At 43.6% G+C, this 16,175-nt stretch overlaps 1 protein-coding gene across 1 annotated transcript in view; it reads left to right on the top strand.

The window, feature by feature from the left end:
- Positions 1–15,635, top strand: part of LOC144767471 (CD209 antigen-like protein C) — a 165,179-nt gene extending 149,544 nt beyond the window's left edge. The window contains exon 6 of the mRNA XM_078650888.1: positions 15,041–15,635. Coding sequence (XP_078507014.1) covers positions 15,041–15,176 — 136 coding nt within the window. The 3' untranslated portion in view covers positions 15,177–15,635. The remainder of the gene's footprint in view (positions 1–15,040) is intronic.
- Positions 15,636–16,175: the final 540 nt, after the last annotated feature.

Here is a 16,175-nt window from a genome sequence, read left to right as displayed (position 1 = left end):
AAGTCTTTGATTCGTATATACACGAGGTGTAGAAACATTGTCCGGACGATATTCTTCCCATTCGAATTTAGTTCCTTCAGCGTGTGGATAGCCATCTTTATCGTTATAGCATATTTTATTCAACCGAAAAAGTAATCCACCTTTCGTTGGCCATCGCAGAGTAAAAAGAAGAGTGTACCAAGCATGACAAGAACCATTATGAGAAAACGGGAGAGGAATGAGTGGTGTTCCTCCTTTCTTCTGGTGTCCGGGCAACATTCCACATACCCAACAATTGGACGTATTGGTCATGTTATGAGTATGATGCAAAATCTTAATAAAACTGTTATTCAAATAAGTCTGCCTATGCCTTTCTTCGTGAAAAGGCAGAGTGAAATGAAAATGTTCAGACGGGCTTGGAGTGGTGGGCAGTAAATGTTCTCGTACAGGAAACAACAGTTCTATAGTCCACGCTAATACTGCGATCGCCACTACGGTCAAGACAAACAAAACAGCACCAAGAATTCTCCTCTTTCGTGTCGAAGGAGAGGCCATAGTTCATAAAACAATACTTCTTCAAAAACAACACTACGCGGGAAAAAATAAAACGATGGTTCTGAACCGAGGCTGCCGTTGATTTGTTCTCCGGGATTCAAGACGGGTGTCGCTACACTGGGCAGAACTGATCCCCCCCCCTTGATATTCCCGGCTTCCGTTTCACAAACCTCAGAGCGGTCACCAACCAGTTTCAAAAAGAGCACAAAAGAAATCTTATTTCCTGGGGCGTAGATTGTACTTCACTTTATCAGAAACAACGTGGTCCGGGAAGGCTCCCTCCAATTCATCAGGCGTGACAGCTGGGCTCTTTTCTGTATCCAAAATCTTTCTGTAGTCGGATAGCACCACAGGGCTCACCAGATCCGGAGAGACACGTCGGCAGTGCGTTGAATGAATCCACCGCTTCTTATTGGTGACTCTCACAGCAGTTCGTGTAGCCAGCAGCACTTGCTCAGGGCCATGCCATCTCGGTTCCAAACTGCTGGATCGCTCAAAGATTTTGACCATCACGTGGTCCCCAGGACGAAGATCGTGAGCCTCACCAGTGGAGTTATCAGGGAGCGCCTCTCGAACCTGTTGATGAATAGAAAGCAAATCATTTGTTAATCGTGCCAGATAATCGTTCATCATTATACAAGGCATATCATGTATCAAACGAGGTTTTGGAACTCCCCAGATATTCATAGGCCTTCCAAACACCACTTCATAGGGTGTGAGGCCAGACCGAGAATGGGGCACTGATCGAATGGACAGCAATGCCAGAGGCAAAGCGTCCGGCCATTTCAGAGATGTCGATGCCACTATCTTTGCTAGCTTCAGCTTCAGAGTTGCATTGTATCGTTCTACTAAACCTGCTGATTGCGGATGAAAGACAGCATGGAATCGTTGTTTGATTCCCAATCCTTTCAGGACATATTCCACTACTTTTCCAATGAAATGAGGGCCATTATCACTCCACATAAGTTTACAAACACCGTAGCGCGGGAAGTACTCCTTGAGTAGCACCTTAGCTGTTGTCAATGCTGTATTGTCTTTCGTAGGGTAAGCCTCAATCCATTTGCTGAAGGCACACACCACTACTAGGACATACTTGAGATTATTACAGCGTTCCAGCTGGATGTAATCCATTTGTAGTACTTCGAATGGTGCAGTAGGTGGAACAAACCCACCTTTAGGAGTATGAGTCCCTTGTCCAGGATTGTGCTGCAAACATATCAGACAGGTCTGTACTACTCTCTTAGCAGTGCTAGCAATGTCAGCATTTTCCCAAACTCGTGTAAGCAATTTAGTAATTGCAAGAGCTCCAATGTGTGCCAGTCCATGTGTCATTTGCACCATTGTTTGTAAATAGGCCATGGGTAGTTTCCATCTCTCCATATCTTTACTACGCCAGCAACCCTCATCATCCAGTACTCCCTCGGTGGCCCATTTCACAAGTTCTGCCTCTGATGCTGACTTCTGTATATCGAGTATTTCTTCTCTAGCATCATGCCACCGCTCAGCTTGTGACTTCACCACATACATGGGGAAATTATTGTGCAGCATAGCGGTCTCTCTCGCAATGCGGTCTGCAAAGGCATTGCCCTGTCCTATTTTGTCCGTCACCTTTTTATGTGCGCTGCACTTGACTATTGCAACTTTCTTTGGGCATAACAGTGCATTCAGGAGATCGCGTACCAATTCTCCATGCATGATGTGTACTCCGTGTGAAGTCAGGAATCCTCGTTCCTTCCAAAGTAGGCCAAAATCATGCACTACTCCAAAAGCGTAACGACTATCCGTGTAAATGTTCACACATAGTCCAGCACTTAACTCACATGCCTTCGTTAAGGCTATTAACTCAGCCGCTTGAGCTGATTTTTGGGGTATCCGTGCTGCTTCTACCACAGTCTTAAGTGTCGTGATCGCATAAGCTGCGGAAGTCGTACCATCTGGTAACCTCACACATGACCCATCAACCCACAGTTCCCCATCTACATCTGGAAATGGCGTATCCTGTAAATCGATACGACCCTTTGTCTGTTCCTCAGTCAGAAAAACACAATCATGTTGTTCTTCCTTCTGGGTCTCAGCAACAGGGTCCGGCAATAAAGTAGCAGGATTTAGTGTTGCACATCGTTTTAGTGTGATGTGCGGCGCCAACAACGTTAGCTCATATCCTGTCAGACGGGCACTAGTTAGATGCTGTGTTTTCGTTTGATTCAGTAACGCATCTACTGCATGGGGAACTAGCACCAACAATTTGTGTGACAAAACTATTCCCTCACTTTGTCGTATCGCAACTGCTGTTGCTGCAACTGCTCGAAAACATCCAGGCAATCCTCGAGCCACAGGGTCGAGTACCGCCGAGAAGTATGCACAAGGCCTCTGTTTGTCTCCGTGTGTCTGCACTAACATTGACAATGCACACCCATCCTTCTCGTGTACATATAATGTGAAAATCTTCGTATAATCAGGTGTACCTAACACTGGTGCAGAACAAAGAGCTTGTCTCAATTGTTCAAAAGCATTCTGACATTCATCCGTTCATTCAATGGGAATCGGTGTATCTTTAGACAACAATACTAACAATGGTTTAACGATATGTGAAAAACCCAATATCCATTGCCTACAAAAAGACGTCAAACCTATAAAAGCGCGAACATCTTTCTGAGTGCGAGGGACTGGGGTATCTAATATTGCTTGAATCCGATCTGGTGTCAATGCACGGCCCTCCTTAGACAAAAGATGACCGAGGTAGGTCACCTTTGGTCTACAATATTGTAGCTTTTTCTTCGAGACTTTATGATTATGCTTGGCCAGGAAGGAAAGCAAGGAAAAGGTACTCTTTTCACATTGTTCTGGCGTGTCTGCAGCAAGTAAGATATCGTCTACATATTGAATGAGAACCACTCCCTCTTGAAAGTCAAAGGAATCAAGCTGTCTTTTTAATGCTTGACTATAAATGCTAGGACTTTCAGTATAGCCTTGAGGAACTTGACAGAATCTGTACGATTTATTATTTAATGTAAAGCCGAATAGATATCGACTGTCAGGATGTACCGGGATCGAAAAGAAGGCATTCTTCAAATCAATGACTGTAAAAGTAGTTGCCGTCGGTGGAACCAACGTAAGCAATGTGGTGATGTCAGACACCACCGGGTACTGAGGCACTACTATCTTGTTTATTTCCCTCAAATCAATAATGAAACGGTAAACCTTAGCATCTGTATCTCTCTTAAGGATCGGTAAAATTGGACTATTGCAAACATTGTAAGGAACTTCCTCGACTACTCCTGCCAAAATCAAATCATTTACAATGTGTATTAAAGCAAGTTCACCTTCTCTAGAAATCTTATATTGCGGGACACGTGGCAGAGATACTCCCTCCTTTACAGTAATACGCACTGGAGGAATTATCATTCGTCCTACATCCGTGTCAGAAGTGGCCCACAACGTTTTTGGTAAGGAGGCCAATACTTCAGATTCATGGAGAAAACACACTCGCTCAAAGTCTGGGTAATTCTCATTCAGCACAACTCGCACTCCTTCTGGGGCACAGCGAATAGTAGCTCGAAAGTGTTTTAACATGTCGAGTCCCATAATATTATCTGGTGTATTTGGAGACAACAAAAAGGGACAAGGGGCAGCAAATTTATCGACATGAAATGCAACTGGTTGAGACAATGGGCTAGAAGTAGGTGTTCCATCGAACCCTATTGCTGTAATTACCTCGCCAGACAGGGGAGCCCTTGGAACCAAGTATTTGGACAAAGCGCTACGAGTAGCTCCTGTATCGACCAGAAATTGATCAGTGGAACCCAGAACATGTGCTTCTATGTATGGACCCCTCTGATCAACTGGTACCTCAACCGATTCCACACCCCATCCTACGCAATCCTATGCGTAATGCTCATCCCGTAGTTCAGCAGGACCACCCTCATTTATCTGATATTGATTGCGATTATCAAACGTATTATAATCTGACTGACCACGACCCCTCGCTCCATATCCCCCACGATCATTCGTGCCATAACCTCCTCTTGACCCTCCATAATAACTTCTAGACCTTCCACTTCCTCGCCCCCTCAAATTACGCTGCTCTCGAAACACCGGACAGTCTGCAATCCAATGCCCAAACTGTTTGCAGTATGCACATTGATTCACAGAAATGTCAGAACGAGGGGGAGGAGCATTACTGTACGATCCTCGTCCCCCTCTAGTGTTCCCTCTCGTAGCCTGAACCTGAGCTAACATTACCTTCGTTTTCAATTCCTTCGCCTTCTTTTCACTACTTTCTTTCGCCTCCAATTCCTGTCTTTCATAATATTGAGCCATAGTCAATAAAGAAACTGGGGTCGCTGTGGTCCATGAACTTTCACTCGTTTTCAATCGTTTCGCAATCTCCGGTAGGAGATTAGCCACATACTTATCAACAAATAAATGCCTGCCAGTATCTTCTGTCAATAATTGACCACTGTAATCATGGAACGCTTCCTCGAAGCGAGAGAAAAAATCGGAAACTGATTCATCCGCTTTCTGCTTACAAGAGGCTAATATAGTCCAATCAATCTTTTTAGCGGGAGCAAGAGTCTTTAGTTTTGTTAGTATGGCCCCTGGAAGGTCTAATATTAATTGACACGGCTTACATGCTGGTTCTCTATCTAAATCAGCCTGAACAAGATCTTTCCAAGTGGCCCCGAGAGTCGTGAGGTCATCAAACCTACGAATCGCTCTCCACATGTCAGGGGGCAATATCAACCCGAAAAATAGATCAATATCAACTAACGTCATGATACACGAAGAAATTGCACTTTCAACATTTTCATAGAAAGCCGCAGGATTTTTACGGGGATCAGGTAACGCATTCTTCAGTGCCATAACATCTGCTCTATTCCAAGGCGTATAAACCCAGTTATATACAAAATACCCTTTCGCGTCTTTTGATCTCTTATCATCATCTGTGCCATCCCCTTTATGAGGGACATATAAAGGCGCAGCTTCTCGCATAGGTCTAACATTAATCGCAGCGATCTTATCTGTTTCAAAGATAGGGCATTCTTTGGATATCCCCGTCGCTCCGGACGTAGACGAATTCTTCGACTTTTCCAACTCCCGTAGTTGTGTCGCCTCATTACGCAGTTCAATCAAACGTTTGAAGAAGTCGTCCGCATCTGAAAGAACAAAAAGACCTTTACGAAAATTCTCACGACCCTTGGATATCTCCTTTGGTTCTAACTCGAGAGAATATTTTCTATACCGCTCAACAACTTCATCTCCAAAATGATCTAAAAAATACAGTCGTTCTTTATCAGGCCACTGTTCCATTTGTTCAGTAACGTCAGAAACAGTAACAGCATTAGTATTTAATTTTCGTGCAAATGAACGTAATTCCGCAGCTCGTTCCGCATGTAACCTGGTACGCTGTGTTCGATCACTATCCTCGTCCGAGTCCTCGTTCGGAGCCGTAGGTACGACATACGGAGGCGGACACCGATCTAGTAATGAAAAATCATCCGTTTCATTAGTAAGGACTGGATAAAAAGGACGCCTGATAGGGAATTGACCATTAACCTGTAAATTTCGTTCTCGTCTCTCCCTCTCTTTCTTTTCCTGTAATTCCTTCTCCTGTAGCTGTAAAGCTTTGTCACGTGCAGCCTTCCGCTGCACTTTCTCCGCCAAGGCTTCCTCACGCTTCGCTCGTTCACGCACCTCTTTCTCCCACATACGCACACAATCAAACATATCTTGTCTAGACCTTCGCTGAAACAAACACTGCTCTACATACTGTACCTTTCGAAGGTCAAACGACCCATATAGTGGCCACTGTAATTCACGATCAGTTTTAGTATACTTATGCCATAATGTACTATACATTATTGGTGGAATACCGAATTTGACATACATTTCACGATTTGGAGTCCCCTCTGGGGGAGCCGGCTGTTTTGCACTTAATCGATAATTGGTACCGTTTTCAAAACAGCACATCCTACGGAGTGTGCTAAAAACAGGCATGTTTCAAAAAGTACCACGAAAACGTGATACTACAAAAATGCCACCTAACACGGTGCACTGTTCAAATCAAATAAATCAGAGAAATATCCCTACATGCCTGCCTATGTGAGGTGCACTTCACATATTCAAATTCAAATTCAAAAATTCAAAACGTTAGCTAACAAATTCAAATTCAAATTCAAAGTTTCAAAAAGCCACAGTAAGTGTCAGTAGACTACTTCACCACTCAAAAGCTTACCAAATATTTTCAAACGTCCAAAGTCCAACTGCCAAGTTCTGTGGTCAAATCAGCCAAAACGGCACATCACGACAATCCAAGATCAGAATCTCAGTCGAGGACCGGCGCCACCTGGAAGGTCAGATCGGAAGGAAGGGAAAACACACCGTGGGTGCCGAGACTCGGGTCACTCAATGGCAGCGATCGCGTCCATGGCGAGTTTCCTAACCTTCGTCACGACCTCTCCTTCGGGCATCCGAGTCGCCGATGAGTCCCTTCGTGGTCGCCAATTGTGGTGTTGGGTTCAAATCAGGCCTACATACGGTGCTAAACTCTCGAACACCTTAGTATAGAAGTTGGCACGGACACTGGAAAAGGTAAAAGACAAGTTTATTAAGACCCCATGGGGTGGTGATACATTCCTACAGCACCCTTCGGCAATGTAAGAAGTAGCACACCGAACATCGGTGCGCGACCTCTTTTATATGGTTTAATAGCAATAAAAAGATAGGCGGTTACAAGTTACACATTTTAGGTACATATAAGGTCATTTTTGGAACACAGCCAACATGTGGGAGGAGTTTCAACAGCACTGGTCAGTTAGCATGAACATTCCTGAAGAGTGACCAATTGGTGCGTAATGCGCATGTGCGCTTGACCAGTACTAAAAATAGCCTGTTGCCGAGCAGACTAGTGACCATGGGTATCGAGAAAGGACAAAAGGGCACACTGACCACGAGGCAGCATGTTCATAGGAAACGGAAGTCAGAGGGATTCAAAATGGCCCCCGTTCGTTTTGGTCAAGTTAACAGAAAAGACCGTGTAGCTGTGCTAAACGCTAACTCAGGAGCTGCCAAAACACGACACGGTGTTTAATGATTCCTCTGGGATATTCTGGCTTAGAATGGACATGAGGCGATTAATGTCCAGATTTTTCCAGTTTCTTTTGAGGGATTTAGCCGTCCTATTGGAAGGGCTGACAGCTAAGTGATCTCCCAGATGGAATTTTATTAAAAAATGGTCTGACCAATCTAAGGGCAGAACCTGCTGGCACTGTAGCTGGGGAAGGCTGGAAAAGATGGGGTCCAAAAGGTGTCCCTTTTGTGAGTAGGACCTGAGTTCCATAAGATGAGATTCATGGCGGCAAGGTCATGAATTAAATTAGTGCTAGGTTTGTTAGCAGGATCGTCGAAGTGAATGTTTAGATCTCCTAGAATGGATAGATGGTTATAATTCACCCTTACCGAGGCAATCCAGTCCACTAGTTGAGTGGCCCAAGGAAGAGAGGGGCCGGGCGGGCGGTAAATCAGAAGGCCAGTAAAAGTGAAAGTTGGGTGAAGTTGAAGTTTGAAAAGAGCAGCCTCACTTGCAGGAAGAGGAATGGGCTCCAAAAAGCATTGCAGCGTTTTTCTAAAAATGACTGCAATCCCGCCTCCGATCCCGGAGATTCGGTCTTGATGAATGATGGCGTAATCGGATGGTAGGGCTTCGGCGATGTCTGGGCCAGAGCTAGCGTGTAGCCACGTCTCGGTAAGAAAGAGGGCGTCGAGGGAGTTGTCGGACAAAAGGTCGAAAAGGTCCCTTTTGTGTTTACAGAGCGACCTGCAGTTGAGACTGCCAAGTAGCCAAGAGCGAGTTGTTTTGTGATCTTTGGGTCTGGGCTGCTGGCCACAACGTTGCGGAGTATCGAGATGAAAGTTACATGCACGACATGCGATACTATTTTCCCTAAGGTTAGATAGTATTACGCAGGTGTGTTTAACAGGTGGACGTAAGGACCGTAAACGGTCAGGTGTGTAGGTAGTCACTCCTCCAGAGTCTGAGGGCCCTGGACCCAGCCAGGCGCGGACGGGCGCAGACGGGCTTCCCTTTGGCGCGCGTTTGGCGCGCAAACGGCGCTCCCGCTGCGCTCGTGCGCTGCGCTTCCGGAAGATACACATTTTATCTCATAAGGGGAAGGGCCGGAAGGGGCGTGGCCTCGGGAAGGGGGCATGGCCTGTGGTCTCGCCAGTAATGGCGGCAAAGGACTTTTTCGTCCCGCGGCAGCGCTAAATTCCGCTGCGCGGGTGTCTGAAAGGAATAGCAGAGCCCCAGAACAAAGTGTAGGTAAAAAACACAACAAGTTACTGTGACACTCAAATAGTTAAAATTCGCAACAGATTGTCGGCTCCTGGCTTTCCGCCTCAGGAGTTCAAAGCATCTAGTGACGCTAGTGACGCTAGTGAATCAGCGCCCTAAATACGGTAGTCAGGGGGCGTGGCCTCGGGAAGGGGGCGTGGCCTGTGGTCTCGCCAGTAATGGCAGCAAAGGACTTTTTCGTCCCGCGGCAGCGCTAAACTCCGCTGCGCGGGTGTCTGAAAGGAATAGCAGAGCCCCAGAACAAAGTGCAGGTAAAAAACACAACAAGTTACTGTGACACTCAAATAGTTCAAATTCGCAACAGATTATCGGCTCCCGGCTTTCCGCCTCAGGGAAGGGTTTGCACCTTTGTCCAGGTAGGGACCCTTCTTCTTAGTCAGGGTAAGGGGGATACACTTCTAAAATAATCTCTTCTCACACCCTTGGTAGCTTGGCATGAGTAGAGAGGCTTATATCAGATGCAGTTAGAAGTGGGCGTCTCTAGTTGGGAAGGGTTTGCACCTTTTTCCAAGTAGGGACCCTACTTCCTAGTCAGGGTAAGGGGGATACACTCCTAAAGTAATCCCTGCACACCCCCTTGGTAGCTTGGCATGAATAGAGAGGCTTATCTCAGAGGCAGTGTGTAAAGCATTTGTGCACACATACAGTAATACAGTGAAAATACTACAAATGGTTTAGGATATTAGGTAATCTTTATCTAAACCAAACAAAATCCACAATATGGTAATCAAAACATGACTTTCAAAAGGTAGAAACAGTTCTGTCCATAGCAAAATATAGTTGTGACACTTTCAACACAAAGTAGATGCATCAAAATCATAAAGAAAAACTGCCGCTGGGAAGGAGATGCATTGGTTCCTTACGCCCAGTGGAGATGATGCTTTGGTGCCTTACTGCCACATAAGGGCGGTGATGCGCTGATTTCTTTCTGTGCAGAGAGATGATGCATTGGTTTCTTACTGTGTGAGGAGATGTTGCGTCGTTTTTTCATGCGGGCCCGGCGTTCTTGCAGACGTGGCACACAATATGGCATGTAGCGATTTCTCGAGTTGCGGCAGGCGCTGCATCATTTTTTTCGATAATGCATCGGAAACAGGTGTAGAGGCGTCGCGCTTCTTGAAGTTGCATTTCTTTTCCAGCTCACAAAAAGAGGAACAACCTCTAGAGGCTAAATTCAGCAATAGGTACCTCCTGGCGGATCAGAACTCCCAGCAAGGAAGTCCAGGGGAGCTGGTGGTGAAGTCTTTGTAACCCTGAGACTTCAAAATAGGAGGCAAGCTCTACTTCAAGCCCTTGCAGATCTTCCTCGAGCAGGAGACAAAGCACACAGCAAAGGCTTTATACTCTCCTTGGCAGAAACAGCCACTGCAGCCCAACCCCAAATAGCACACTGCAAGGGGGCAGTACTTCTCCTTCAGTTTTCCCAGATCTTCTCCTTGGCAGAGATTCCTCTTGAATTCCAGATGTAATCTAAAGTTTAGAAGTTTGGGTCTTAACATTAATAGTCAGAGAGGCTCTGTGCTCTGTCCAAATCTGTTCTGTCCTCTCTGGTGCAGCTGCCCGGCAAGAGGTGGAGACAGCATTGTGTAAGGCATACCAAGCCAACTCAGGTAAATAAGGAAATCTCCTCCCCCTACTCTAAATGCATCCCAGGTCTATTCAGCACAGCCCTGACTCATGCAGGAGAGGCAGGACACACCTCAACCCCAACCGTGGCTGTCTACAGTGAATGTACATCCCCAGCCCCTATCACTCCAACATCAGACAGTCAATACACAAACCTAGTAGAGGCAGACTGGATGGCTAAGCAAGAAAGTACCCACTTTCTAAAAAGTGTTAGTTTAAAACCCGGGATATAAAAATCATCCTCACTAAAAGATATATCTTTATATTCTGAGTTCAGGCATACCAAACTCCACTTTCCTATCTGGTCCCAACGGGAAGCTATGTTTAAAAGATGTTATAAATAAAGTCACATTCTAACCTATGGGGCAGATAGCATTTCTTTTTGAAGTTTAAAAGCTTTATTCGAATAATAACAAGAAATACAGAAGACCAGCAATACAAAGTAACGCATATTAAAATAGAAACATAACGAAAAAATGGCTAGTAAAAAAACAGAAGAGAAAGCTGTTTAAATTTTAAGGAAATAAGGGGAGGGATGGGGAAGGGAAGGGAGAGAAAGGAGGAGGTGACGTGGAAACTCCTACGAATTGATACAATGAGAAAACGCATTTTTACAAAGGAATGTGAGAGATAATCCTAATCAAACTAATAAATATCATAAACCAATAAAAGTAGAAAGCAAGGAACAGAGAAGATAAACATTCAAGGAGGTTTAACGTTTTCAGCATTTAAAGAGAGTTATCTGTTAACTCTAGAGTGTCTAAATAAGTAGTAAGAGGTAACCATAAGAAATCTCTATTAACCATTGGCATGCAGGACGAGGCAAAAGCAATATCAAGTCAGTGAAAATGGCAAAGACTATTCCACCAGTGTTGGATAGAAAGTTTTGTAAGTGTTTTCCAGTTGAGAGTGATGTGTTGGAAAGCTAAAGCAAGCATAAGGTCAAAGAGACCATGTTTGTGGGATGGAAGATCTAAGAAATCAGATAGACTCTCAGAGAAAAAAAGAGAAATGTAATAAGGAATGAAAATATTAAACATGCGAGAAATATAGGACCAAATTTCCCCCCAAAAGTTAGAAACCGAAAAGCAAAGGAAGAGAAGGTGTAGAAGATCAGAATTAGCAGAACCACAGGTCCAACAGTTTGTATCAGTAGAATGAGAAAATCTAGCTATAGATTAGGGGTAAGATAAAGTCTATAGTAGAGGAAAAATATAGATTGAGTAAGAGAATCAGAACAAGAGATTTTGAGAGAACTGGACCAAAGTCAGTCCCAGAAGATGATGGTCCATTCACAACCCAGGTCAGATTCCCATGAAAGTTCCAATTTAGATTAAGTACACTCTGGATTAGGAGCTGAGAAGTGTTTATAGATAAAAAAAAAGCTTTGGGTAGAATGAGAAGGATCTTGAGAAAAGAATTTTGAACAGAGGGAAGATAGGAATAGGGAAGAGAATAAAAAGTATCAAGAATGACAGCCATAAGAACAGTGAATTTCAGTGGGAAGAAGCAGGGAAATTGAAATGTAGCTTGAAATTGGGGAAAGGAGAATGGAGACAGGCCATCAAAAAGGTTTTTAACCCAAAATATACCTTGTAATCTCCAGGACTTCCAAAAGATGGGTCTGTTATTGATAGTAATAAGGGAATTATGCCAAATAGGAAAATTTAAAAAGTTTTCTCTAGAAAAAACTTTGGTTGGGTCAAAGGCTTCAATAAGGAACAGGTGTGTTTAAACAAGGGGAGAGAGGTGTGAGGGTTTTTGGCAAAAAAGGCTAGAACTTCCTTTAAAGAGAAGGGTAATAATAAGGCTCGTTCAATAGAAAGCCAAAGGGGAGTGAAAGGGGAAGGTTCGGAAAAGAGCCATTTCGAGGCCTGGCGAAGGCAGAATGGTTTATGATGAAGGCAAAAATCAAGAGAGTTTACACCTCCATTAGATCTTGTCTTGCGAAGAAAAGATAAAGAAATCCTGTCTCTGTTGTTCTTCCAGTGAAATTTAGAGAGGTGGGAATAACTTTGTTTAAAATAACAGGCAGGAATATGGACGGGAAGCATGGAATGAGCATAAATCAAACTAGGGGTAATCATCATCTTAATTGAGTCTAACCGACCCCACCACGAAAGAAAGAGAAGATTCCAGGAGGAAAGAAGTTTGTCAAGCCCAGACAAGACCGCCGTCATTTAATTTATTGAAAGAGGCGATGGAGTTGGAGAACCACATACCTAAATATTTGATTTTAGAACCACTCCATGCAAAACCAGTGGAAGAAAAGGAATGTGGGAGGCAACATTTAGTGAGAGGTAGAATTTCTGTTTTATCTGAATTGATTTTATATCCAGAGACAAGGGAAAAGGAAGTGAATTCATGTAATAAAGTGGGAATAGGAGCAGAAATAAAAAGTAGGATGTCATCTGCGTAAGCATAAAGTTTTAAATGCTGGTCACCATAAGAAAACACAGATATAGAATCATTATTATTACGGATTGAGGATAAGAAGGGTTAAGAGCTAAGACAAAAAGAAGGGGGGAAAGGGAGCAGCCTTGACAGACTCCACGTTGAAGAGGAAAATAGGATGAAACATAACCATTGACTAGTACTGAGGCTCTGGGGCAGATTTTAATAAGGAAATAAGTGAGATCAATTTGGGACCAAAGCCATGCCATTTCAAAGATGCAAATAAAAAGGGCCATTCAACACTATCAAATACTTTTTCAGCATCAACAGAAATGGCCGCTAAGGATTTGGAAAGGGAAGTAATTTTGTTTAAAGACAAAACAAAGGTGATGATGGACGGAGCGTTGACATTACAAACACTCACCCCCAGTCAACTGATCTGGGTTTAATCCATCACCGTTCTTTAGCTCACTCCGCCACCCCAGTTCAGACATGGCCATATGCATATCAGTCTGACCCTGAGCATACCCTGCTACTAAGAATGTCCTGATCTTTGTCAAGGAGAGAACCATCTGAAGAATAAATAGAGTCAATCAGAGTACGGTCTTTACGTGTTTTGAGATAGTTCGCTAAGAGTTTGCCGACTTTAATTTGACCACCGTAGTAACGAGCACTACTACAGAGAAGTATGTCAGTTGTAGTTTATTAAAAGTTAATTTGGCATGTATCAGAGCTGGTAGTACCGAATCCGCCGATGAAGTATAGAATTTATGTTCTAAGCCCTTAATATATGCCAGGGTAGCCTTATGAAGAAAATGTTTCTTTTAAAAAAAAAAAAAAGTCTATGATGAAACCTCTTGCGGTAGCCTTAAAGAGTCATAATATATGGGGGGAAGAAGTGGGGTCACTGTTAAGGTCGAAAATTTAATTCGCAAAAGTGATGAAAGAGGAAGAGAAAAGAGGGTCAAGAAGAAGAGAGTTATTGAAACGCCAACAGGAGGACCTGGGATGTGGAGGGAACAAGTGAAGGTCAGTTATAATTGGGGCTTGTCCAGAGATGACGATAGGTTCAATAGAAGAGGATAATAGATTTTGAGGTAAAGATTGAGAGAGACAAATATAATCTAAACAGGCTTATAGCCTTTCAATAGTGAAAAACAAAATTCACTGTAGTTCGCTATCAGGACATGTTACACACATCAGGACATGTCCTACCTTTCACATACACTGCACCCTGCCCACATGGATATCTTGGGCCTATCTTAGGGGTGACTCACATGTAAGAAAGTGGAAGGGTAGGGCCTGGCAGGTGGGTGCACTTGCCAGGTCGACATGGTAGTACTAGACTACACACAGACACTGCAATGGCAGGTCTGAGTTACATTTACAGGCTGTTCAAGGGGGTGGCACAATCAGTGCTGCAAGCCGACTAGCAGACCCTGGGCAAACACACTGCACTGAACTAGAGACTTCCCAGTAAATAAAATATGCCAATCAAGGAATCACCAATCCGCAAACACAATTTACAGAGAGTGGATTTGCTCTTAAGCCCTGATCAAAGGTAGTAGAGTGCCCAGAGTCCTAAAACTAACAAGAAAGTGTCTAAAACAGTAGGCCAAAAAGCAGAAAGTCTGGGGATGAACGTGCTGAAAGAGCCAGATCTAACAGCAGCCATCTTGGAATGCTTTTAGTCCGTACTTTATCATTCTTTACCTTTGCAAGATGGTTGACGTTTCGAAAAGAACATGTTGCAATGGTACAGAATAGTAAAGTATGAGAAACATTTTTTTCAAAGATGGCCACCAAGCCTGCGGGATGAGGTGCACTCTAAGCAGTGGCGAGTGGCACTGTGTAGGGAGCCTTCACTGATGGTAAAAGTTTGCAAAAGTAAAACAAATATATTTAAAAACAGGACACGTTGGCCATTACTTCTGGCACCAAAGGGGACTACTTTTAATGGATGTTCACATTGGGCAGTATCCTAATGCAGTCAACCACATTGATGGGTGGCAATGACCTGCGTGGTCTTATCCATTGTCTCAAGATAAGTGCTGTGGTGGGCATAACAATTTAACTAATGTATAAATCATTACATCAATGTCTTTTCTGTTAAATAGTACTTTTATTTCAAAGTTTTTGGCAGAATGTCCAACCAGACAACAAGTTCGGAAACGAAGACTGTGTGGAAATGAACTCAGCAGGCTGGAACGACAGTGGCTGTCGGCGAGAAAGGTTCAGCATCTGCAAGCAAATAGCCTCCATTTTATAATCTTAAAGGTGTGCTCAAAGCCAACCTGCTACTAGGTACAGATGGACCGTTTGAAGTTTTCTGACAAGGAAAATATTTATTAATAATGATGTCGTATCAGATTGTCCATATCGCAAACAAGGCACCAAATCCAATAAATAACAATGTCAGCTTATCTTTCAAACGTCTTCTTCAGTTTGAGTTTGATTTTGTGTGCAGATTGTGGCTTATTTGCACTCATTGTATCATTGTTAGTTTGCATCATATTTTATTACTTTTGTTTTTAAATTGACAATAGTATGTGATACAGAGGGCAGAATGACAAAATGTATGACATGCATGCCTAATCTTAACAGTGAATGGGAACTGCCATTATGCTCTCCTTGCATTCTTCAAATGCCATTGTCCACAAACTAAAACATTTTAAAAATATATACTTAAAATTATACTTCTTAATTATATATTTTGCGCCGTAAACGTTTACAAAGTTGCATAATAGTTAAATGAGTTTTCCCAGTCTCATAGAATGTGCCCACCAGCTCTTTGCATCAACTGTCCTAAGGGTTCCCATGGTTTGACACATCTCAGAAAGCTGGATGGACTTTTTTCCTTCTCAACCTCTGACGTTTCCCTAGAAATTATGCCTCAGTAAGATAGAATGTCCTGGAGTTGGAGAGATGGGATGGATGTTTGTATTTTGAATAACGATAGAACTGGTGAATTTTAAGGTGTATGTAACACATATAATGGTTTTTCAAATGTTTTCAAAAGTTTAGCTGTCTTTGCTTCCAAACAAATTACTTTTTGAATGACTAACTACAAGAACTCCTCAGGCGCCTAGCGGGACACAGCCTGAAGCGAGTGGCGCTAGAGAGCAGCCAGAGAGCAGCGAGCAGCGAGCAGACAGCAGCAGAACGGAGCTACAGTGGTGCGGAGCGAGAGTGGTTTGAGAGCGGCCCGAGACCCACAGTTAAACCGCAGCTGCAGCTTCCTCCGCAGACGCCATGAGCAAGGCTAAAA

Source organism: Lissotriton helveticus, chromosome 7, assembly GCF_964261635.1.
Source record: "Lissotriton helveticus chromosome 7, aLisHel1.1, whole genome shotgun sequence".
NCBI classification, from domain to species: domain Eukaryota; kingdom Metazoa; phylum Chordata; class Amphibia; order Caudata; family Salamandridae; genus Lissotriton; species Lissotriton helveticus.
The sequence above is the reverse complement of the archived record's forward strand: the minus strand, read 5'-3'. Positions and strand labels throughout refer to the sequence as shown.